The sequence below is a fragment of the Pituophis catenifer genome, unplaced genomic scaffold, assembly GCF_029215685.1.
Source record: "Pituophis catenifer annectens isolate HBS135680 unplaced genomic scaffold, rPitCat1.0.hap2 SCAF_1, whole genome shotgun sequence".
Taxonomy (NCBI): domain Eukaryota; kingdom Metazoa; phylum Chordata; class Lepidosauria; order Squamata; family Colubridae; genus Pituophis; species Pituophis catenifer.
This window is the reverse complement of record NW_027256881.1, coordinates 249,674,889-249,698,810: the sequence shown is the minus strand read 5'-3', so window position 1 is coordinate 249,698,810 and position 23,922 is coordinate 249,674,889. Positions and strand designations below refer to the sequence as shown.

Genomic DNA, 23,922 nt, shown 5'->3' with positions numbered 1-23,922 from the left:
CCTGACCCGCGATAGGCCTTTTTTTTTTTTCCCCTTTCCTTCCCGTGCCCATAGGGAGGCCACTTCCTTCCGCCCTCTTATAGCACCGCTTACGGGAGACCTACCCAAGCGAGCAGGGTTCGCGTTGCATCCCGGCGGGAGACGGCCATAGTCGCCGAAGAAGGCGGAACCACTTGCGGAAGCGTCCGCCTTTCCCGGCTTCTCGCTGCGATTGCAGGAGCGGGTAGTTTTACAGTATTGTTATATTCAAAGCAAAGGCCGGAGGTTTGTCGACTTAGCCAGGTCGGGCAAGTGGTAAAGAGAGAGAGAGAGAGGACTATGGCCAATGCAACGCTGTGGTTTTTTTTCCCCCTTCCGCTTTTGCAGCGGTGGTTTGGAGCTGTGGGAGATGTGGCGACGCGAACTCGTGAGAGGAGGGCTGAGCGTGAATAACCAGGAATACGTGGACAAGACATGTCAAAGGAGTTGCTTTGTTCTCTCTCTCTCTCTCTCTCTCTCTCTCTCTCTGTGTGTGTGTGTGTGTGTGTGTGTGTGTGAGTGAGTGTGTGTGTGTGTGTGTGAAAGACAAAGTCTGAGTGGAGCTCCACTTCTGGTGGACACCTCCATGTTTCTTGCAACAGTATGAAAGTAGTTTTTTAATTTTTTTTTTAATTTTTGATTTATATGCCGCCCTTCTCCGGAGACTCAGGGCGGCTTACAATGAGCTCAGCAATAGCCTTCATCCATTTGTATATTTATACAAAGTCAGCTTATTGCCCCCACAACTGGGTCCTCAATTTACCTACCTTAGAAAGGATGGAAGGCTGAGTCAACCTTGAGCCTTGGCGAGATTCGAACCTGCAGTAATTGCAGGCAGCTGGTCTTAATAACCAGCTTAATAACAGGGTGCCTTAGACCACTGTACTACCAAGGCTCTTACCATACTTCCCTCTGTGTGTGTGTGTGTGTGTGTGTGTGTGTGTGTGTGTGTGTGTATGTGTATATATATATATATATATGAAAGACAAAGCCTCCTTTGGACACATCCATGTTTCTTGGCAGCAGTATGGAAGTAGTTTACTCATACTTCCCAGTCCTTGGATTTGGGGTCGTTTCCCACATTTACATGTACAAAGATGTAAGGGTGAGAGAAAATCTTCACACTGGGATATACAGGTTGGCCTGACTTAAGGACCACAATTGGAAACATCTTCTTTAAACAATATAGTCATTAAGTCAGACATAACATGACTATACATCCTGCATTTATGATCTCGGAGCCTCTTCAGTGGTTTAAGTTCACACTATCACACAACCATGACTTATCCGAAGTCAGCTGTGAAGTTTGCAAAGAGCCTTGTGATAAAATCAAGGACCAGTCATAAGTTTGAACGGCCGCTAAATGGGGCAGTCATTAACCAAGGACTATCTGTATTTTCTAATGTGCCCACTGGTGGTCTGAAAACAACTCTGAATAAAAGTGACTTGGGGCATTTGAATTACGGATGGTTTCACAATTGCAGCATGTGAGTTATCATATTAGAAAGGGTATATTTATTTGGCTTATTTGTTACAGTATTGGGAATCTTTGGTTTGGTTGAAGATATCAGAAGTCAGTATGGTTCTAAAATCTAGTCTGTTTTGTCAGATGGGCCAAATACTATAATAGTTATTTTATTTATTTTTACTTACTTTTTAAATTTGGTTTGCAACCTATCTCACTGCAAGGCTGTCATAACAACATGGTCTTTAATTTATCTCTGTTTGCGCTAGAAAGGAGCTTAAAAAGAACACACGTGTTGACATAATCTCTGGTTTATTTCATTTTCACTTGTCCTAATTTCCCACCTGATGCAACATCTATCAATAGTTCAACTTTATGGCATCCACAATACATTTGTTGTCTGACATATTCATGATGAGCAAGGCTAGCTAAAAAAAATCTCACCATTCAGAAGGTTCTCCTGAAATCAGCTTTCTGACAATAAAACATTTTTCAACTTTCCTGAAGGTCCATCACTGACATTTTGTGTCATTTCAGAAGCTGCAATTTATGAAATATGATAGTGTAGACAGAGAGCTGTGTTCATCTCTGGTAATAGAAAATCAGCAAACAACTGGGAGAATCATTTCTGACTAACAATTTTTCATGAGTTTTGATATAAATAACTGAGCTGATGAAGTGAAATATGTAATACTGAATTTTGGAATTTGGTAATACTTGTTGACTTGTAAGCAAAAAAAACTTCTTGCTGTCATTGTAAGTGCATTTTACAAATAGTATTTCACAATTGCTTTGTTTAGCAAATAGATTGTCAGAGAACCTGATGTTGCTTAAGGAGAATACAGACTAGCTGGCCCAAGGTCAACTAAAGTTTCCATACCTAAGAGTACTAAAATCTGGGTCTGCTCACTTCTATTCCAGGACCTTTGCTAATTACAGTATGGTGGTTCTCAATGCTCCTAAAGGCCGACTCGCAGCAATACATAGTTAATACTCTGCAAAATCTTGTAGCAGCCAACAAATAGATGAATGACCCAATAAAGGATGTAGTCACAAAACAGTATGTCAAAAAAGGTGCTATTTTGTATGCACAGGCTTTCTGTTGATCAGAATTTGTCATGTCTTTTGAATTAGTAAGAGTGATTTGGTGGGTAGGTGGGTGGGTGACACTAGGTGATTTTGGGCCAGTCACTCTCTCTTACCCCAAACCACCTCACAGGGTTGTTTTTGTGGGAAAAATAGGAGGAGGAAGTTGAATATGCTTGTTGTCTTGGGTTATTTCAGTGGTAGGTTGCACCTGGTTCTGTACGGTTCTTGAGAACCGGTAGTAAAAGTGGCGGGAGGCTCTGCCCACCCGCCCGGACATCATAATTGACAATCTGTGCATGCACAGAAGCTTCTGACATGCACAGAAGCATGCACGCACGCATGCTCCCATTGCGAACCGGTAGTAAAGATAATAGAACCCACCTCTGAGTTATTTGTAAAAATAATAAAAGATGGGATACAAGGTTTATGAAACCGGAATATAATTACAACAAACATTAAAATTCTGGTTTCTGTCAAGACAAAATGGTCTGATTAAAAATTGCACTGAACAACTAGGCTCTTTGGTCTGGCGTGTAATACTAGTGTAACCAAATGGTATCAGAGTGTACACACAGGTAATATCATCTTTATATCTGCAACTAAATTTGATAACCAAATAAAAATATAATGGAATAAGTCAACTTTTTTACTTGTGGGCACATTTTAACATTTGGGAGCATGTTGTGGGCACTAGAGCTGCAATTAGGAAGCAGCGCCTGTCAATTCACAACATAGCTAGCACGATGGCTTGCTCAGTCATAAAATAAAAAATAAGATCAAGATTCTGGCATACAAAGTAGGTTCTTAGGTACCCAATTTGTACCTAGGTACCTGCTACCCATTGGCACCATGATGAAGAGCATGATATGTAAATTCCACCAATTGTGGATGGTTCAGCAAGTCATGTTTAAGTAAACTATGGCTTAGCATGATGTTCAAATTCAATCACAATTTCCCAAATTATAAGCGCTGTATTCTATTTGATATTATTCATATAGAAATGTAATAGGCAAAAATGGAAGATGCTGTGCTTACTCAGAAACAAATATATTGTAGTTAGTTATCCTTAGAAAGAAATATTGCATTATTGAATGCAATAATACCCATTGTAGTCAACTGATGTTCCTGCTAGGTAAGTATGTATATGGTTATAGCTGTGGTTTGCCAACTAAAAAAAACCAGAACACACACTTCTTGAAATAGTTTTAAGGTTTTATTGCTCCTTCCATAACAGCTAATACTAGCTATCATTGGATGCACAGAACAGTGGACTATATGGACCATTAGCCTTTAAATGTAGCATTTCATAATATATTCTATCAATTTTTCTAGATAAATTATTTCTACTTTCTTTTCAAATAAATGAGAAAGGGCCTGAAAAGAGGAGGGAAGAGTGGTATGTAAACATTGATATGAATCTTCCAAGAAACTATATTAAAACAAAAATATTTTCCTTTCATTGATCATTTTGGGAAGAAGCATTCTGCATGAAGCACAAAAGCAGTATTATCTTGCTAGAATGTGTATGTGTGTGGGGGATCCACAGCTACCAAATGCAGAAAGGTTGTTAAACAGGTTAGACTCCCAGTTACTTGTCCATCTTGCTGAGGGCCTCACTGACAATGTCCAGTTCATGCCGTAGCTCATTCACCACATGTGCAATACTTCGTGGATCTTTCAGGATCTGAATGCTTTGGGTATATGGATTGTAACTCACTCCAAATGGGCGTTTGATTGTCTTTGCAAACTCTCTGTTAAGATAAGGAAAGAAAAAAAGAATTGTCTACATAGTGGCAGTTTCAGTCAATTATAAACATTTAAATAGCTTAATAATTGTTCTACCACTGTTTCTAATCTATTGAATGATTGCCATTAAAGAGGAAAAAGCATGGCAGCTGTGATAGTGTGGACCAGAAATAGACAAACTAGTGGCCTCCAGATGTTTTCAACCCCAATCAATACATCCAGTGGCAAGGGATTATGGGACCTATAGTCAACGTTTTCCTGCTTTATTGTGACCAGTGCAGAAATAGTGTCCCAGGAAAAGGGAGAAATAGTCCACAAATTTGTCCTAACTTGGAAAAAGATAAATCCAGAGAAATAACTAAAAAATGAAAATAATCCAGCAGGAAGAGGCCCCAAAATTAATTAACTCAGAAAAACAAAGATATAAATGAGGAAGTTAAATGGATGCAGAAGATAAACTGAGATCACACAGTAAAATAAGTCATAATTTTGTTTGCTTGCTTGACTTGTAGTTTGTCCTTTGATGAAGCCAGATATCATAGTTTATTCCATAAACCACAGTAAAACTGCAAATTACCCTTCTCTATGAGCAATTGTTGGAAAAAAGGAAAGTAACTATTTAAAATATTTGACATTTTTTTTAGTGCGGCTGTGTTTGTCATTGATAATACAAAATATAATAGAAAAGGCAAACCTCAAGACAGCACTGGCATTTATATTACAAGTAGCATTTATATTGTGCTTTTGAATATCAGGCTTTTTAGTAACCTAACACCAACCTAAATGAGATAAGGTGTTATTTTTTTCCAAGGGCAGGGAGTGGGACTAGGACTATATTTCGACGTATTTCATTCTGCCAGCTTTCAGTTTCCCAGTGGCAAACTGTAAATTACCTCATCTTTTCTTTTGCATCTTCAAAGCTTTCAGAAATAAAGTAAACTTCCTGGAAAGTAGTAATCATGCATTCTTGCTTGCAGGTGACACTAGGTTCAAAAGGCTTGACTTTGGCATTTCCGGAGAGTGCATGCTGGTTATCAGAAACACCAAAATAGAAAAGATTGAAATGTGCATATTATAGACACATCAATACTGAAGAACCTATAGAGATAGCTCGTGACATTCTACATGAATTCTAACTTTCAGTGAGTTTTGTTTGTTTTTATTTTTGTTACTTACTGTAATTTTTAAGAATATGTCTCGTTCTATAAAGTGCACAACTTTCAAACCAAGAATCACCCTTGACCTCTGAGCCACCCAAATTAGTAAATGGTGCTAAGATAAAAATTAATATTCATTTCAGTTATATGTAATTACAATTAAATAGAGTTAGTTCTACTGATTGTCATAATTCCTCCCTATCTGTCCCATTCAAGATGATTCTTTGGTAACACATTTTGGGAATTTTTGTGGGCCACACTGAAAATTTTTGAGGACTTCATGTTGCCCAGAGGACTTCAGGTTGTATATTTCTGGACCACTAGTTGCCATTCTATCAGTTGACCAATACTATACATTAGATTCTTGTTAATGCCAAGCTTCCTTCTGCCAAATTTGCTCTAAATAAACAATATTTTATTGGATAAAATACTATGTTGGACATATAACATTGGAACTCATGAATATTGTATTCAGTGATCTGTCTAGTGCAAGAAATCAGGAACCCAAGACTGTTCAAATGAGTACAAATTTATCCCATGCTAGCTCATTACAAGAATCAGAACTACTAATGGTCGAGGCAAATTGGCGGTAGATAAGGGTCAATAGAATTCAAAGAGGGCTGGACGTAGATCTGTGATGGGCATAAAGGGACTCCAAACTGATGACACACTTGACCCCTCCCTTAGGCTCAGCCTGGTCATCTCCAACGTGATCCTTGGCTCTATTTCATGAGACTTGTGGTCACAAAGAGTTGACATTAACTTTATAACACACAATCAAACACCTTATTATATCCTTCACTGAGAAAATAACCAATGACAGATTTCCTTGAAGCTGTTTGGGGCATCAACAGCCATTTAGGTGAAAGTCTAAAGCAGAAGAACAATGAAGCCAAATGAAATAAATAAAAGTTCCACCTGAGTGTTCAGTTGTAAAACTATTACACTAAATTAAAGGCAGTATTTTGAAGGTGATTTGGGGGCTTACCTTCAATTCACTAATAGAAGAGAGCAAACCAGCTCCATAGACTCTCAGTTGCCCTTCTTGTTTGCATAAACCAAACTCCACTGTGAAAAAGTAGCACTGAGAAGGAAGAAAGTTAAATGAGAAGAAGTTGCAGCTCTCTAATAGAGATGCACACAGTGAATAAAGCATAAACAGAGTTTCTGCATGGTCTTTTGTTGGTGGAAAGTAAAAGCCATTTCTCCAATATTTCCAGATATATCAGCTGTGTCCATGCAACACACCATCTTATGGCTAATTGAACAATACTAAACCAAAATTGTCTGAATTTGCATAACTAACTAAGCCAAATTCTAGCCAAAAACATTTTAACCTAGAACGTGCTGTGGGCCCAGCCTTCAGTGACAATACCTTAGTCAACGTGACCAAGATGATTAGATGACATCAGACTTACAAAAATGTGGAAACCGCTCTGAGAAATAGTAGCAGTGTATCACTGAAGAGTTAGGTCCCCTTGCATGAATGAAAAATAGAAGATCCCTTCAGAATTTTTCCTATGGCAGTCATCTTACTGTATCTTCCTTAGCCCCACACGAAAGCAAAGCAACTCAACAGTTTTTTTTTTCCAAAAGCATAAAGCTTCCAGACTGCAGTCAACTTTTTGAAAATGCAGTGTTCCGTTTGGAGAAAAAAATAGTGGAATTTCTGTTATCCCAGAAGGCAAGTACTGCTGCCTCATTTCCCAGTTCATGTACTGTTATTAAAGGCATGGTACTATGGTAAGATGTTGAATGAGGACCAAGATGACCCAGGTTCATCTTCTGCCACGCTTGGGATCAGTCACTTTCTTACGGTTCCATTTATTTCACAGTTTCATTTGGGGGAGTGGAATTGAATGAGAGACCATTTTGTATTCTGTGTTGAGCTCCTGAAGGAATGGCAGAGTATCATTTCAGTACTATTTAAATTAGACAGTTAATTTAAAAGGCAGATTTATTTATGTTCTGCAGCTCACGACACAGATTCCAGCAATCTTCCATATCTGGCAAATTTATAATGAATGATCAGAAATAAACTTAGCAGAACTGCATTTGATAAATGTTTTTTTGTAAAATGGAAAGCAAAAATGGTACATGAGGACATCTTGAGGCTTTAGGTACTTTTAAAGCACTGCTGAATGAACAAATCTACCTCTTTGGAAGGAGCCATTTTGTGATTTGCATGAAAAGAAAAATACTTGCAGCAGTTTATTGAGCTCAGGCTGTTCACATAAGCCAATCTGCAATTACTCTGGAATAAACACTCCATTGATTTGGAGTCAGATGACCAGCAATGCTCAGATAACCAAGAGTGGCCATATTCCAACTTTGTTCTGTTAAAAAGATACCCCCTTTTAAAATGTCTGAGATAGCTAAGAGGGATATGTAGATAGAAACACTGACATACAACTGGAACTGGGCAGGATTTTCTACTTACAGTGGCCAGTTTTTGAACAGCTTCATCTGAGGCTCCAAGTGATACCAATCCAATTTCCTGTGAGAACTGAGCAAAACTGGGCTCAGCCAGAAGAGGGACATGGCCCAAAAGCTCATGACAAGTATCCCTGGAAAACAGAGAAAACAAGGTGATACTAAAACTTGCAATATTTTGCAATTGCTGGGTGTAAACCATCTCACATTAATACAGTTAACATAATAATAATAGTTTGTCAAAAAAATTAACTTCTCAGGTTTGCCATCTTCCCTCTCCCAAAACTATTCTAAAGAAAGAAATCTGTCCCAGTACTAGATGTCTCAGCTAGACATAATCCAGTGCAAGAATTTGCAATATGATAAAATGATAATAATTTGTAACACTCAGGTTCCAAACTGAATACACATGAAGAAGCTTATTATAATGTAGAGAGGTGGCCTTGAAGAAAATAGACAACCATTAATAAAGAGATTAATCCACTTTAAGCTTTCTTAGCATGAGAAAGAAACTCAAGATTGTACCACCTTGACTCTCTTTGGTATAAGTGGGGGATGAAAGAGAAATTCTGTTAAGAAGCTAATATTTTTTGCACTGCCTATTTCCAGATCTGCTCTACCATTAAGGGCTGGCATATAATCAGAATCAATGTGTTACAATCCCCACTTACGGTTCTGGTGTATAAAGGGGATCTGAACTGTGCCGAACATATTGAGTGCAGTGAAATACTCTGAACGCTAAACCTGCCAAGAAATCCCTGGGCGACAGATATCCAGCAACAGGGCGGATGGTAAATCCAGTGCGCTCTGTAAAATCAAGGAATAGTTCATAAATGGCTTTTATATATTTCTCATAAATAGTTTTATTAGTTTATAATATAGCATACAAAGAAAATACAAAAGTAAATAGTTGGAAAAATAGGGAAGGGAAAAGTGAGGGAGAAAAAAGGGGGGGAAAAAAGCATTGACTTCCAACTCTCTTTGTTGCAGTAAAATAAGGCATTAACATCAAACCTCAACTTTTTACTTTTACATAATAGTATAAAGTAGCCATTTTTATAATAACAAATCTATATAATCGGTAAAACCCAAAAACAAAGTTTCATTTTTTTCCACCTCAAGCACAAAGTCCAGACGCGGTTTCCAAGTAGAAATAAAAGTATTTGTATTTTTTTTCTTTGATCAAAACAATCTTTTATATATTTCTCAATACAATCTTGAAAATGAATATCACAACAGGAGGAGAAGTGGTGATAACAATTTTCTACAACAGATTTGATAAACAGGCCTAATTAGGATTATAAGAATGTATATCTGAGCAAGAAGCTGGAGAAACAGGTATGCCCAAAACAAAAGCACTATTAATAATAGGATAAAACATCAAAGCAGTGATAAGCCATCTTGACTTATTTTGACATTAGGCTGCATGTGTCAAAGATGGCAAAATGGGCAAAACTGGCTTAACAACTGTCTTGCTTAGCAATGGAAATTTTGGGCTCAGGTGTGGTCGTAAGTCGAGAACTATCTGTATAGTAGAAAGTGGATTTCCCAGGTTAGAACTGATACAGAAAACAGCTTGTACACATACACTGTACAAATCAAATAATGCTTGCTATGGGACAGAATCCTCAAATGGACTTCTGCTGCAGTTATTTATCACCAGGACTGCCTTAATTTATTTAGACTATTAACAATTTATTCTTAAAAGCAACTTGACAGGCAATGCCATTTGATAGTGAAGTGACACTGCATAGCAGTTACTGTCCTAATTATTGCCTTTTGGTAAATGGATTCCAGACTCTTTTCAGCATTCATCCTACCCAATGCACACGACAATCCTCTGAGAACTTTTAACACCATTACTATATGCAGGATTGCAAAGGTGCTTAGCTCCAGAGAAGCACCTACTTGATTCAGTTTCTAAAGCAGTGAGTGATTCTCCCACTTTGCTCTTCAACACCACCTATCCAGAATTTACAGATGCAACACCTCAGGTTGCCCTTCCTGATTTGGGTTGGGTTGAGTTTGGGTTTTTTTGCAGGCATTGAAGGATGTTCCTAAGGGATACGAAGCAGCTTATCAGGGCAAAAGGCTTCAACTTTACCTCAATCTCTTTACCTCAACAAAGAGCCCCATTGCCTCTTCAGCATGAATTCTCAATCAAGGTAAATGCATCAAACAGAAACCTACTGTAATCTAGACAGAGCACAAAGAACTGTTGCCAAAGCAGACCACCAGATTACTTTCCAAATAAATGTGGTCCTTAGTGGGGAAAGAACTTGCTGCTCCCTTTCTGTAATGGAAGCTCAGCTTCAGCAAGAGCTCAACACTGAACAGGCATCTGACCCTTACCTTTCAGAAAAAGGGACACATCTTCTAACTGAGGTATGTTATCTTCTCGATACCCACAGCACTTTGAAAGCAAGGGCAGATTTTTCAAATACTCTCTGCACGCGTGGGTTGGATACAGTTTATTGAGTTCCCGAAATACAGTGCCCCAAGTCTTGATTTCCTCCTCTGTGAATTTGACTTTGGGAATTGGGTCCCCACTGCAGAAAGAATTTTAAAAATTAATTTTCACTTCATTAACATGTGTCCAATATGAAAAACAATGATGTTTTGTATAATGGCATATTTTCTATTATTCTGCAATACTGGCCGTTGGTTGCAAATTGGGTTGAGCCAATTGGAAAATGGAAGCTGAGCTTTTACAGATCTGGTGTATATTACTGTAGCTGGACATTGAGTTACATTCAAAGAGGAAAGGGGGATCAGAGTGTGTACAAGCATACATGTAGCACCTGTCCTAGCTGCTTTCAGCCAAATGTGTCCTTAAGAAGCTGATATAAACGTTCCCATAAACTCTTTATCACTTTCTTCAATCCCATGGAACACAACGTTGCTTTATCAATTAGCAAAGGCAGGAAATGAATCAAGACTTATCTGGAAGCATTAAAACATTCAGTGAAAGCTGCAAAGAGTTTTAAATACACAATTTGATTTTAGATATTTTTACTAGGATAAATGTTTTTGTAAAAAAAAAACTTCTTGGGTTCTGCTTTGTAACGCAAAGTTATAAACAAGCAATTACATTTTTTCCTTATGAACTTTTTTCAATGTTCCCCCTTTTTCAAATTTAACCTTTATTTTTAAATATGGTCACTACAGGAATAAAGCCACTTTGTGAGATGTAGAAGCCCAACTAATTAACTTCACAGGAACAACTTAATTTTACTTTGTACAAATCTAGTGTGGATTTTGGAACACCAAGGAATGCTGCCTGTACTTTCTGTTTTATGGAATATCCTTTCAGTAGATATTTCTAAATGTCTTCAGTGCTTTTTATCTGTCAGTTGTTTTAATATCATCACAGTAATAGCATTTAGTACACACTGATACATACTGTTTGTAATTCATAGCCAAGTCAGCAAAATACTTCCGTCTTTTGCGATAAACATTGTCTTTGAAACCCTAGTGCAAAAAAAATAATAATTTCCTCATTATTAAGATTAAAATGTCTTAGTTCTCTCAATCAGCTGGACATGAGCCAGAGAAAGAAAATTTGAGAACATTTTATGAGGTAAATATATGCAAACCAGAAACCTATTATCTTTCTTTTTTTAATATACTTACCAGTATTTACCTCAGTCTTCAATCTGGTAACTTCTAGATATATGATATTACAATTCCACCTCCCCATAACTACTCAGCCTTTGATCAGGCTGCCTGGATATAATGGGAGTTGTAGTCCTATATATCTGGAGAGTATCAGAGCAGGGAATACTGATTTACATACATTCCTGCAGTTAATAGCAGGGACAAACTGTCCAATACAATATTATATAGCAATAGCACTTAGACTTCTATACCGCTTCACAGTGCTTTACAGCCTTCTCTAAGCAGTTTATAAAGTCAGCATATTGCCCCCAACAATCTGTGTCCTCATTTTACCCACCTCAGAAGGATGGAAGGCTGATATAGACCTCATATTCCAACATACTGCACACACATCACTCAAAATAAATAAAAGGAACTGCCAAAAGAAAGCAACATGGCCTTGGATAACCTTGAACTTGGCTGCCTACGGTCTGACCTAAGCATAGTACACAAAACTATCTGCTACAACGTCCTACCTGTCAACGACTACTTCAGCTTCAACCACAATAATACATGGGCAAATAATAGATACAAACTCAAAGTAAATTGCTCCAAACTCAATTGCAGAAAATACGACTTCAGCAATAGAGTGGTCAATGCCTGGAATGCTCTCCCTGACTCTATTGTTACATCCTCAAACCAGTGGTGGGTTTCTCCCGGTTCGGCCCGGTTCGGCCGAGCCGGTAGCGGTGACGATATGACATCACCGAACCGGTTCTCTTTGTTTGGGAGCTGGGCCCTCGTGCTCCCCCGCCCCCCCCGTGTTATTCTTACCTTTTATTTGGCCCCACCCCCAATCTATTGCTGCCTCCCAAGTCCCAGCTGATCGGCTAGAAGGAAAAAAACTTTAAACTCTTGCCGCGGGGCTTCACAGCTGATCAGTGTTAAAAGACAGTGTGGTGGTAGACCGGTGCCTCCAAAAACGAATGAGTAGACCGGTGCCTCCAAAAACAAATGGGTAGACCGGTGCCTCCAAAAATAAATGAGTAGACCGGTATAGCTCTGCAAGCAGTTAAAAGCCTGGTAGACCGGTACCTCTGCTAAATCCTAAAGAATTGTCACATAACCATCAAGCCACACCCACAAAATAAGCCACGCCCACAGAACCGGTAGTAAAAAAAATTAGAACCCACCCCTGCCTTAAACCCCCATAGCTTCAACCTTAATCTGTCTACCGTGGACCTCACACCATTCCTAAGAGGTCTGTAAGGGGGCGTGCATAAGCGCACCAGCGTGCCTACCATCCCTGTCCTACTGTCCCCATTTATTTGTACTCATTTCCTTCGTTCATGTCCATGTTCATACTTATACCTGTTATCTCGTACATGTTTGACAAACTAAATAAATAATAATAAAATAAATAAAAATCTTCTACCAGAGCTACCAACTTCAGCCACAAGTGATATAACTTTCTGGCATTTTTCTCTCAATTCAACATCTTTCTTCTTCTTTTGAGGCATTTCAACCATCACCAAGCAAGCATTTTTTTGAACTTGCAAGACCATATTTGAGGAAACGGAAGCACATGAAACCTTACATGGCATCAAAAAGTTAAAAATGGATGACTCCTCCCCCTCCACTCCAGTTTTCCTGAATCTCACACAGCTTCAGAGTTCCCAGCTTTATCTAAATTCTACATATTTTAGTGTCTTTAATACTGAATATAAAACAAAATTTGACAATGGAATGGAAATTAGAAAAAAAATATATTCAAGATTGGGAGTTAGATTTCCAATGATTAAAGCAGCTTTTCTTCAGAAAAGAACCAAAATATACATAGGCAAAGGCTGTTACAAATCTACTCACTGGATGGTCTGCATCCAGATCCGATCCATACATCAGGACACGGTTTGCACATTTATCCAAATCTGAGATCTTCTTAGGAAACCAGGGTATATTTTCCATATCTAGGAAATGGAGAAAATACAGAGTTATTAATAAAAATTAGGCTGGTTGGAAAAGGAAACTAGCCTCATGACAGTTCAAAGTGGAATCTAGTTGTTAAGTAAATGGCAAAATTGAAGGCAACTTCTTATCATATATATGCACAGCACAAAACGCTTCCTGCTCTGGTATTTACAATGAAACAGGATAGCTATATTAAAAATAAGGGGAGATGCTTGCATTAAATTAGCATCATAACTGCAGTTCTCATTGAAGTCAAGCATGTGCAAAGAGACACCAATATTAAAATGCTCTTGAATTTTTTTTTAAATGAAATGGAGGATAGAAATGCTTTAAATAAATATATAATTCCAAAGTTAACAAAATAATTATTTACTAACAGAATTGCTAGTCAAGAATTGTTCTTCATTGTCCCAAAAGGCAGAAATCTGAAAATGAGTTCCAGTTGCAGAAAAGCTTACTTTTGTTGAATTTATTTATCATTTATCAGTAAAAGCTTAAAACAGAGAGACAAAATCAACTGTATTTTTAAATTTCGTTCAATAAGCCTTGGAGTAACAAGACATCTTTATAATACACATGCAATTTTAATAAATCACTTTCTTCTTTTCCTCCTTCTTACCTTCTTCCTGTAGGTTGTTGATTGGGTTCACAGTCAGAAAATTGACATGGGATTTCAGGAGATGGAAGATTTCATCTAGCTGTTCCCTGTTGCTATCACAATCAATAAAGATCTCAAATTCTGAATTTCGTCTTCTGGATTTTCGAGATTCAATGTGCACCAAATTCACATGTTTTTCCTGAACAATAAGATATTATAGTGGGATCATGAATATCATCTGAGAACAAAAATCTAGGGTATACAGTCTTTCTTTAACATTCATTTAGTCAAGATTTACACAATTAAATTTATACTTTGAATTAATTCAAAGCCGCTGGGCGAGATCATCCGTGGCTTTGGGGTGAGATACCATCAGTACGCTGATGATACTCAGCTGTACATCTCCACCCCAGGCCACCCCAACGATGCCCTTGAAGTGATGTCCCAGTGCCTGGAGGCTGTACGGATCTGGATGGGGAGGAACAGGCTCAGGCTCAACCCTTCCAAGACTGAGTGGCTGTGGTTCCCGGCATCCCGATATAGTCAGTTGACTCCATCACTGACTATTGGGGGCGAGTCTTTGGCCCCCACAGAGAGGGCTCGCAATCTGGGAGTCCTCCTGGATACGCAGCTGTCCTTGGAGGAACATCTGACGGCTGTAACCAGGGGGACCTTTTATCAGGTTCGCCTGATCCGCCAGTTGCGGCCCTTTCTTGATCGGGATTCCTTGTGCACAGTCACTCATGCCCTCGTAACCTCTCGCCTTGATTACTGCAATGCTCTCTACATGGGGCTCCCCTTGAGGAGCACCCGGAGGCTCCAACTGGTCCAGAACGCAGCAGCGCGGGTAGTGACGGGAGCAGCGTGGCGCTCCCATGTAACACCGCTCCTGCGTGAACTGCACTGGCTCCCGGTGGTCTTCCGGGTGCGCTTCAAGGTGTTGGTTATCACCTTTAAAGCGCTCCATGGCATAGGGCCTAGCTATCTTCGAGACCGCCTACTGCCATCGACGACCTCCCACCGACCCGTGCGCTCCCACAGAGAGGGCCTCCTCGGGGTGCCATCAGCCAAACAATGCAGGCTGGTGACCCCCAGGGGGAGGGCCTTCTCTGTGGGGGCACCTACCCTCTGGAATCAGTTGCCCCCGGAGATAAGGAGAATCCATGACCTCAGTGCCTTCCGCCGTGCCCTTAAAACTTTCTTTTTTCAACAAGCCGGGCTGGCTTAATTTCTTTTTAAGGGTTTTTTTAATTGTTCTGTTTTGCTTATCATTTTAATTAATGGGGCCAAATCTATATATATTTTTAAATGTGTTTTAATATTTGTATCTGATGTTTTTATCTGGCTGTTCACCGCCCTGAGTCCTCAGGGAGAAGGGCGGTATACAAATTCAAAAATAAAATAAAATAAATAAATAAAATAAAATAAATAAAATTAATAATGAAGTTAAAGTTATGGTCAATACTATTTATATTAAACATACTCATGTTCAGCCTTCTGTTCTTCCTAGTTCATATGTAATTTTTTTTTAAAAAATAATTCCCATTATATGACTAAGTCATAACAAATACATCCTTTCACCCTTTCTATCTCCTTTCTCCTCCTCTTCAGCACAATCATCAAACCCAGAAAGAGAAATACCACTTCTATTTTTTTGAAAAGCTGTGATCCAAACTAGATTTGATCTGCTTGAATTTACTAATTATATATCTTTAAAAAGTCATTGCTTTATGTTTTTGCAACAAGGAATTGTGATTTATTTCCAGTTAGAAGAGTAAACTTCCAGTCTACTCCTTGTAGAAGTGAAATGGAGAAAGTTTGCATAAAATACAAATTTTTAGTTTTATAGCCAGAGGCAGTGAGAGGATGGGGAGGAGTCAAATCAGTCTGTCCCATGAAAGGGGCATTGCACTACCCAATGCAAGTGCGCCTCTGTGGACCTATTTAATGACATCACTTTATGGCATGATGCTGCATTCATTATTTTAACAATAACAGAAGTCTGTGGACATCTATGTTTACAGCTGATCAGTTTTCCATTTTACACTGGCAAATTCTGCTCCCAATGAAAATTATAGTAAAAAGTGTAGGAAACTGAACTGTGACCAAAAAACAAAAACCTAGGATCATCTCCACAAAAGTTAATTCTCTTTTTTCCATCCTTGAGTCAGGTTGGATTCCTAGTATAATACCGTTTGTTGTGTTCTACAGCAGAGAATTTCAGAATGTTTTGTGTGATCAGCTGGTGGCGTGAAGCATCATATAAGGAGACCATGGAACATTTTGGTAGACTTGTTCTGCTGTGCCATTTTTCCAATAGGATTGATACACACACAGTTTTTATTCTGATCTCCATTGCTCAAATTTTTAAGAAATTCTTGTGGACTAGCCCTTTAGATAAGACTCTAGTATCTCATTCATCAGTAAGCAGGCTGTTTATGATATGGAATGGTACTTAACCAGCTGGAATATTTAAGGAACAAAGCAAAATGGAGAGTGTGTTATGGCATTCTCAAGGTTGTTCCTATCTACTGGAAATGCCCACACAATATATTTATTCATTCAACTGTAGGTAAGAGTAACAGCTTACCTGAAAGAGTTTTAGGGCTTTGACAAGTCCTCCAACTTCATTCTTTAAAGAGAAAATAATAGCAGCTCTACTCCGTTCAGATGAATTGGCCTTGTTCTCTTTATTGTCTTCGTTTGTAGCATAGTTTGGTTTGAAGATCTAAAATGAAATTTTGTGGCCATCAGTGTTAAATAAGTCAAGTCTATTTTTTTTTAATTACTTAGAATGTCATCAAATTTGGGCAATGCTCTATTATTTCAAGGATAAGTATTTTCCAGTGGTTGAATCCAATGATATCTGTCAATGGTGGTTTTTTTTAAGATGGAAAGTAATCCAATGGCCATAATTCTTGTAGTCATGTCTCTTTCTTTTCAATAAATCTTGCTAAGCTTTGGGACTGAGAACATTTCTTGGAAAAGAATTACTTTTGGTTCACAATTTATAAACGGTCCCTCTTGATTTCCTTGGAGCATGCCTCATTCAATTAAGGACCATTATGATCATAGCTTTGTCATTGCTTTTGAACTGACAGTATTTTGAAGTAATCCCACAGATACACCAAAGCAATAATAGATGCAGAGATGGCACTTCAATGCTCAAATGCATTTCATACTTGCTTCAAATTTCAAGGCATATCATGGCTGCATGTAGTAAAATTTTTAAAGGTTTAAACAATTTTATTTATTTATTTATTTATTTATTTATTTATTAATCAAATTTCTATACCGCCCTACTCCCGAAGGACTCAGGGCGGTGAACAGCCAAGATAAAATACAGACAATACAAATATTAAAAATCCCTTAAAATTATTAAATATTTCGGCCGAAACACAGATTAAAACACCCAATTTATAAAATCACGAATTAAAAAATTTAAAATTTAAGAATTTAAAAGAGGGGAGTTAGGCCAGGCCAGCTTGCTGAAATAGAAAAGTTTTGAGAGCACGGCGAAACGTGCGCAGGTCTGGGATCTTCCGTATCTCTGGGGGGAGCTCGTTCCAGATGGTAGGTGCCCCCACAGAGAAGGCTCTCCCCCTGGGGGCCGCCAGTCGACACTGTTTGGCCGACGGCACCCTGAGGAGCCCCTCTCTATGGGAGCGTACTGGTCGGTGAGAGGCTATTGGTAGCAGAAGCGGTCTCATAGATACCCCGGTCCGATGCCATGGAGCGCTCTAAAGGTGGTAACCAAAACCTTGAAGCGCACCCGGAAGACCACCGGGAGCCAGTGCAGCTCGCGCAGGAGGGGGGTCACATGGGAGCGCCACGTCGCTCCCATAACCACCCGCGCGGCCGCATTCTGGACCAGCTGGAGCCTCCGGGTGCTCCTCAAGGGGAGCCCCATGTAGAGAGCATTGCAGTAGTCCAAGCGGGAAGTAACAAGAGCATGAGTGACCGTATTTAACGAGTCCCGATCCAGAAAGGGACGCAACTGGCGAATCAGGCGGACCTGATAAAAAGTCCCCCTGGCCATTTTAAAAGTTTTGCACATTTTATTTAATATTTAAAACCAATTATACAGAATCCTATTTTTGGATTTTTTTAAAAAAAAATTGAATACCCAAACATAACACATTCGATGCACTTAATCTAGATTTCAGTAAGCATAAATTCACATATGATTCTGCAGGATTAAAACTTCCTAAAGTAACTTTAGCAGGTCTCAGAAAACCTAATCTGGATTGGACCTGGTTAATTCTTGGAGGGGAGACCCCCAGGGAATCTCAAGCTATAGACTAAACTGGGAAGTCAAAAAAATAAATCACAGAAGATGGCAACAGCAAACCACTTCCATAATGTTGCTGATGAAATTCTATGAATGTGTCTACATGGACACCAGGAACCTAGCTCAGTTTAAGGAAATGTTGCTTTCTTTTGTCAATAACTCTGAAAGATAAACTAGCAAACAAGACCTGTTGAAGCCTCCAGCAATGATTAAAGACTGAGATTGTGAGAAGACAGGTACCACCCAGACGTACACAAGTGTGATGCACTGTGTAGAGATTTGATCAATAAAATAAATAAATAGATGAAAAAGTCCACTCTATTAGCATAAATCTATTAGTCTTTCTTTGAGTTTTGCTTTGTTTCCTGGTGCAATGCAAGATCCCTTTGGCAGAGATGTTCCTTCTCACTCTAGGAACTTGTACAATTGTTTGAATATATTTTCCACATATTTAGATCACTTTTCAATGCAAAAAACAATTTACAAGGAAAGCTAAAATGTAAATATTAATAGCTTATGGTATAAGATAATGGTAATAGTTATCTAAGCTTCCCTAATTCAAGCCAAATATTTCTGTTTGTTTAAAACCAGTTGTCTGTATACAAGTTTTAATTCCAAAACATTAAAAATTCACAATCTCTTGCCAAAATTCTTTAAACCACACCAAACTGTAGAGTTAATTCTCTACAATGTTTGAGAAATAAATCTGTACAGCATGAAATAAAGTGCCTGAAGAAAGTGCAGACCAATCCTATGAAAATGAAATTTCTCTGGGAAATCTCCTGTAGTCTCATTAGCTATTAAAATTTTCTTTATCAAAATGACTTAAAATTATACCATGATCAAAGCATTTGTTTCATTTTCTGATTGCTGGGACTATGAGGGATGCTTTGGGTTGTTTTCCTTTTGTATCCTGTTGGATAGGCTCATGATAAAAATTAGGAGCCTATCCAACAGTATACAAAACAAAACAACCCAAAGCATCCTTCACTGATTCCAGGTTTTTAAGGTTATTCTACCTTACTCTCTTCTAAATGCTATATGTGGAAGCGGGAAAGGGAGAATCTAACTAGGAAAAAAAACCTAGCAATCTAAGCCACCTTAAAAATCAACAAAATCTATTGCTGTTCTGTAAAAGCAACCAGTTTGATGCAAAACAGTTTATAAATTCTAGTACCTAAGAAAGCAGAGTAAGTTCTCACATGAAAATCTTCAAACTTCATCATCATCAATTCCCAGCAATATATTTGCTAAAAAAAAGAGTTGGAATTCTTTCTAATAGTTCATCCAACTTGAGGTCTAAGCCTCCAGTAGAAATTCCATTATTTTTCAATTAACCATTATTGGTCATCACTATGACCAATAACCATGACACCTGGGGGAAGATCAGTCAGGTTCATTTGGATGGCACACCAGGCTGGGGAGGCTGAATGGCAACATTCAAGGCCAGAGGGAAGCCCAGAAGAGCTCTCCTTATGAACAAGTCAAAACTTCCGGTATGGTGCTATTACGTTCACTCTATCCTCTGTTATCGGTCCTATAGCACCAAGGCACTTCTATATATGCCCTTCCTTTCTTTGCTTTCCGCATCCAGGCCTCTCTCATTTCCTAATTCTTTCACAATCGGAAGGAAAGAAACAGTTCCATAATTGCTAGAAGCATTTTGTTACTTGATCATGAGCGCAGAAAAAAAGATAATGAATGCAAAATTTGAATTTATTTGTTTGAAGAATTGTTATCTCACTTGTCAACCACAAAGCCCCCCAACACTAATTATAAGAGAGTGCATTCTGTCAAACTTACCACCTAAATAATTCATCTCAACCAAAAGAGAAATTGTGGGAGGGGAAGGAAAATGAAGGAACTAGATTTTGGTTGCTGAATTTCTAGGCATGGAATACTGAAGATTTTTTTTTCCAACTGAGTTAAATTTTATAATTTTTCTACACCACTGGAAAAAAATATTTTATGTCTGGCCATTCATTTATATGAATCTCTTTGTTATGCTGAGCTTTTCGGTTTCTCACTGTATTCACAGCATTTTTCAAATACAGGTGCCTATCAAGTATTACCAGCCATATATGTTTATTGTGAAGAAACTATACTCTCTGGAGTCTGGAAGCTTTTGCCTAATTCTACCAGTGCTACACTGTAATTCTTCAACTTTATTACTCAGAAATGCAAGTCATAGAGCATAAAGTCATAGAGTTTCTTAACAACTTTACGATGGATGGACTTCAGCTCCCAGAATTCCTCAGCCAGCCATACTTTATTCCATTTACTTTTTATTTTAAGATCAATATTGGCATTATAATATCTACATGTAATTTTCAAAGGATGCTTAGAATAATTTTCTATGGGTTTTTTTTAGTGTACATCTTTAAATCCCAAAAGTAGAAAAATATAAGAAATATGATAAATCAGGAATTGAAGACCCATAGGCTAAAGCTAAAAAATGTCCCGGGGGAAAAATGCTGTAGCAGTGAACCTTGATGCATATATCATTGTAGAAAAAGGCACAGTTCTAGGAATCAAAATCTTGTCTGCCAAAAATGCAGCCTTCATTTTCCAAGCTGGACTTTCTTGCCACCACTTGTTGACAGTTAATATACATTGATGCTCATGAATATATTTCATATTTGATAGAAAAGAGATAGGTGGACCAATCGAGAAGGTCTTAGGAATGTGTGCACTATTTAACATTTAGTATTACTAAAATATGAACAGGAGCAGCAGAAACTGTACTGCCAAAAAAAGATATACTCCTTGGCTACATACCAAATAGGTAGCCAAGCAGTATATCAAATCTAAGTTAAAGACTACACTCAGCAGTCTTTTTTAAAAAACAGTCTACAACATAAGCATGTTCATGAATCACTATGCAAAGAAGCCTTTCTAATTTACTGGGCTGCTATAAACGAACAATATAAGAGGACCAACACAAATGCAGTTGTTGACCTTAATGCATAGAATGGCTACCACAACATAGAGCAAAGAATACCAGGTGGACAGCCTACTTTTCTAGTTGGCTGCTGGTTTCTGGGTAGCCGCTTCAAAAAGAGTGCTGGGTTAAATAGCCTGTTGGCAGTATCCAACTTCTTCCTATAGTTTATGGTCAGTCAATGCCTTCCCAAAGAGCATTTGGATAGGAAATTATTCTGGTTACCTAGAATTTGTGCAGAATTAAGAGAACTAGGTCTGTCTCACTGTTTATTTCCCACTGAAGGATGCAAGACAAACAAAGTACATGCAACTTTTCCCAAGGTATGCTAAAAGAGCCAAGCTAGGAAACAGGCAATGGGAGACAACAACCGTACTTAAATAAAAATCTGCCAATTCTCCAGTTATTTCATTCAAGTTCAATTGCATTGTGCATTTTTTAACAGCGGGGCTATAAAACAGAAATACCAGGTTCCATACCCAATACAGATCTTTATCTGAGTAATTTTGAACAGTCCTCGCCACATTTTTTTTAACCGTTATAAGAATTGCCAATTCACAAGGGAGGCTCGCTCCTCTTCCTCTTCTCCCCACAAATCTCCTGTTCGATTCAACCAGACAACCAACTTTAACAGGAGTTCCTGCAAAGAACCGACTCTGGTGCAGAGGCACTCACCATGCTCTTCTATAATATGGACAGATGTAGAACTGAAGGCCCCCAAAAGCTCCTCAAATCCCAATGCATTTCTCATCTGAAGCACAGATGCAGAAAAAGCACCAAGCAACAGCATGGTCAGGTGTGCAAAATGTTCAGGGGAACAGTAAGAAACAGAAAACGGTCACTTACAAAGGAAGGGAGAGTGTGAGATTCTTTAAAGTGTGGCATTCCAAAGCAAGTCTAAGTCTTCTTTTTTTTTTTGTTTATTTGTTCTAGCAACCCCTTATTTGGAGAAGGGGAAGAAGAGGAAGAAAAGAACCAAAGAAGAAAAGTGTCAATGGAGATTCTCAGTCATCCAGGTCAGGGTTGTCTTTTTAAGAGGCAACTGCACTTTCTGGTTTTTGTTTTTGTTTTTTCCTTTGAAGATGTTTGACTTCTCATCCGATAAACTTCTTCAGTTCTTCAGCTTCTCGGATGAGAAGCCAAACGTCTTCAAAGGAAAACGACAACGAAGAAAAGAAAACCAAAGAACCAGAAAGAAGGAGGAGGAGGAGAAGAAGTGGAAAACCGCTTTCCAAACGGAGAAGGAGAAGGACTTACCCCATTCAGAACCGGGGGAGATAAAAGATCGCTGAGCTGATTCTCATCCAAGTTGGAGCTCCCGGAGTCGAAGGACCGACCTCGCCGGGGCAGCTCGATTCTGTTGGAGTACATGATGAAGACGAGCGAACCTCACTGGACGGCAAGAGCAACCGGGGGCCGCGCCGTCCCCCTCACCGCTTCTGCTGCTTCTCTCGCTGCTGCTGGGCTATTTATGGGCATGGGAAAGGCGGAGGGGGCCCGGGCAAGGCTCCGATCTCTCGCCAAGCCAACCGGCGCAGGGCGGGGCGAGAGCGACGCCCCCTCTCCATCTTCACGTGAATGTAAAGGAGGCACCGTTCGCAAGACAAGAGCGGCTGTCCCAGTCCTGGCGCTTAACCCTTTGCCCTAGTGCCCGTCCAGGACGAAGGCTACGGCTGTTCCCCTCGATCCCTCGCTCCTATCCAAGAGGCCTGATGAATTCCCTTCTTGAACTTGTTGAACTTCTTGAATTGCCATCTCTTCCTTTCTGCCTTGTTGGGGCTCAAGGGCTGAGCAAGTATGTGTCAGATAGGCATTCTATTGGTGTGACTTCTTACAGGGGGTTGGTAGCAAGATTGGTCTACAGAGGAACTCTGCCTCGAAAAAGAGGAAAACACACACACACATTTACACACCCCGGTTTGTTCTGTCATGAATCGTGAACAAGCTTGGTATGGGGGTTAAATGTTGGGCCAGGAGCAAGGAGGCCCACATTCCAGACTATAGCCAACACAAAAGTTCTCAAGGGCATTTTGCAGTGGTTCCTCTCTTTCAACTCAACCTACCCCACAGGGCTATTGTTGTAAGAAAAGTGGGGAAAGGGAAGATTTGGTGTGCCATCTGGAGCTCCTGAATGAAATGTTATAAATAAACATGCACCTAGATAGTGTTGCAGTGAAATAAAAGCATTGCTTTCTTGCCATCTACTGACTGAGCCAATCCCATTCTATTAAGCTTTTTTTGCTTAGGACACAATTGAGAGTCAGTGTGATGCAGTGGATCTTGGATCAGGAGAGGGACCCAGTTTCAAATTCATTTCTCCCATGGCAGTTTAGAGGATGGTTTAGTAGGATCTTTTTTTAAAAAAAATCTATTTAATTGTGTCCAATTCTCAGAGACTGCAATGGTCCATGCAGTTTTCTTGGCACAGTTTTTCAGAATTGATGTGATCTTGCCTATTCTAGAGGGTTGAGACAGAGTGACTGATCCAAGGTGACCCAGCTGGCTTTCTGCCTAAACTAGGACTAGAACTCCCTATCTCCCTCTTGCTAAGGGTGATGCCTTAGTCCAGGGGTCAGCAACCCGCGGCTCTGGAGCCACATGTGGTTCTTTCATCCCTCT

At 39.2% G+C, this 23,922-nt stretch overlaps 2 protein-coding genes across 4 annotated transcripts in view; both read right to left on the bottom strand.

The window, feature by feature from the left end:
* The window catches only part of SERGEF (secretion regulating guanine nucleotide exchange factor), a 75,725-nt gene extending 75,576 nt beyond the window's left edge, over window positions 1-149 (bottom strand). Inside the window, exon 1 of the mRNA XM_070957445.1 lies at window positions 105-149. Coding sequence (XP_070813546.1) covers window positions 105-149 — 45 coding nt within the window. The remainder of the gene's footprint in view (window positions 1-104) is intronic.
* A 3,815-nt stretch (window positions 150-3,964) lies between these two features.
* Window positions 3,965-22,674, bottom strand: TPH1 (tryptophan hydroxylase 1). Of its 3 annotated transcripts, none has more exons than XM_070957442.1 (11): window positions 22,557-22,674; window positions 16,662-16,768; window positions 14,093-14,270; window positions 13,372-13,472; window positions 11,312-11,379; window positions 10,261-10,457; window positions 8,580-8,715; window positions 7,916-8,042; window positions 6,464-6,559; window positions 5,212-5,345; window positions 3,965-4,323 (listed from the first exon to the last, which is right to left on the bottom strand). In XM_070957442.1, the coding sequence occupies exons 1-11, from the start codon at window positions 22,672-22,674 to the stop codon at window positions 4,161-4,163; spliced, it is 1,425 nt and encodes a 474-aa protein (XP_070813543.1). In that variant the 3' UTR covers window positions 3,965-4,160. The 3 variants fall into 3 exon arrangements, with proteins under 3 accessions (XP_070813543.1, XP_070813540.1, XP_070813542.1); XM_070957439.1 differs by having other exon boundaries at window positions 16,662-16,799; window positions 22,561-22,674; XM_070957441.1 differs by having other exon boundaries at window positions 16,662-16,799; window positions 22,573-22,674.
* Window positions 22,675-23,922: the final 1,248 nt, after the last annotated feature.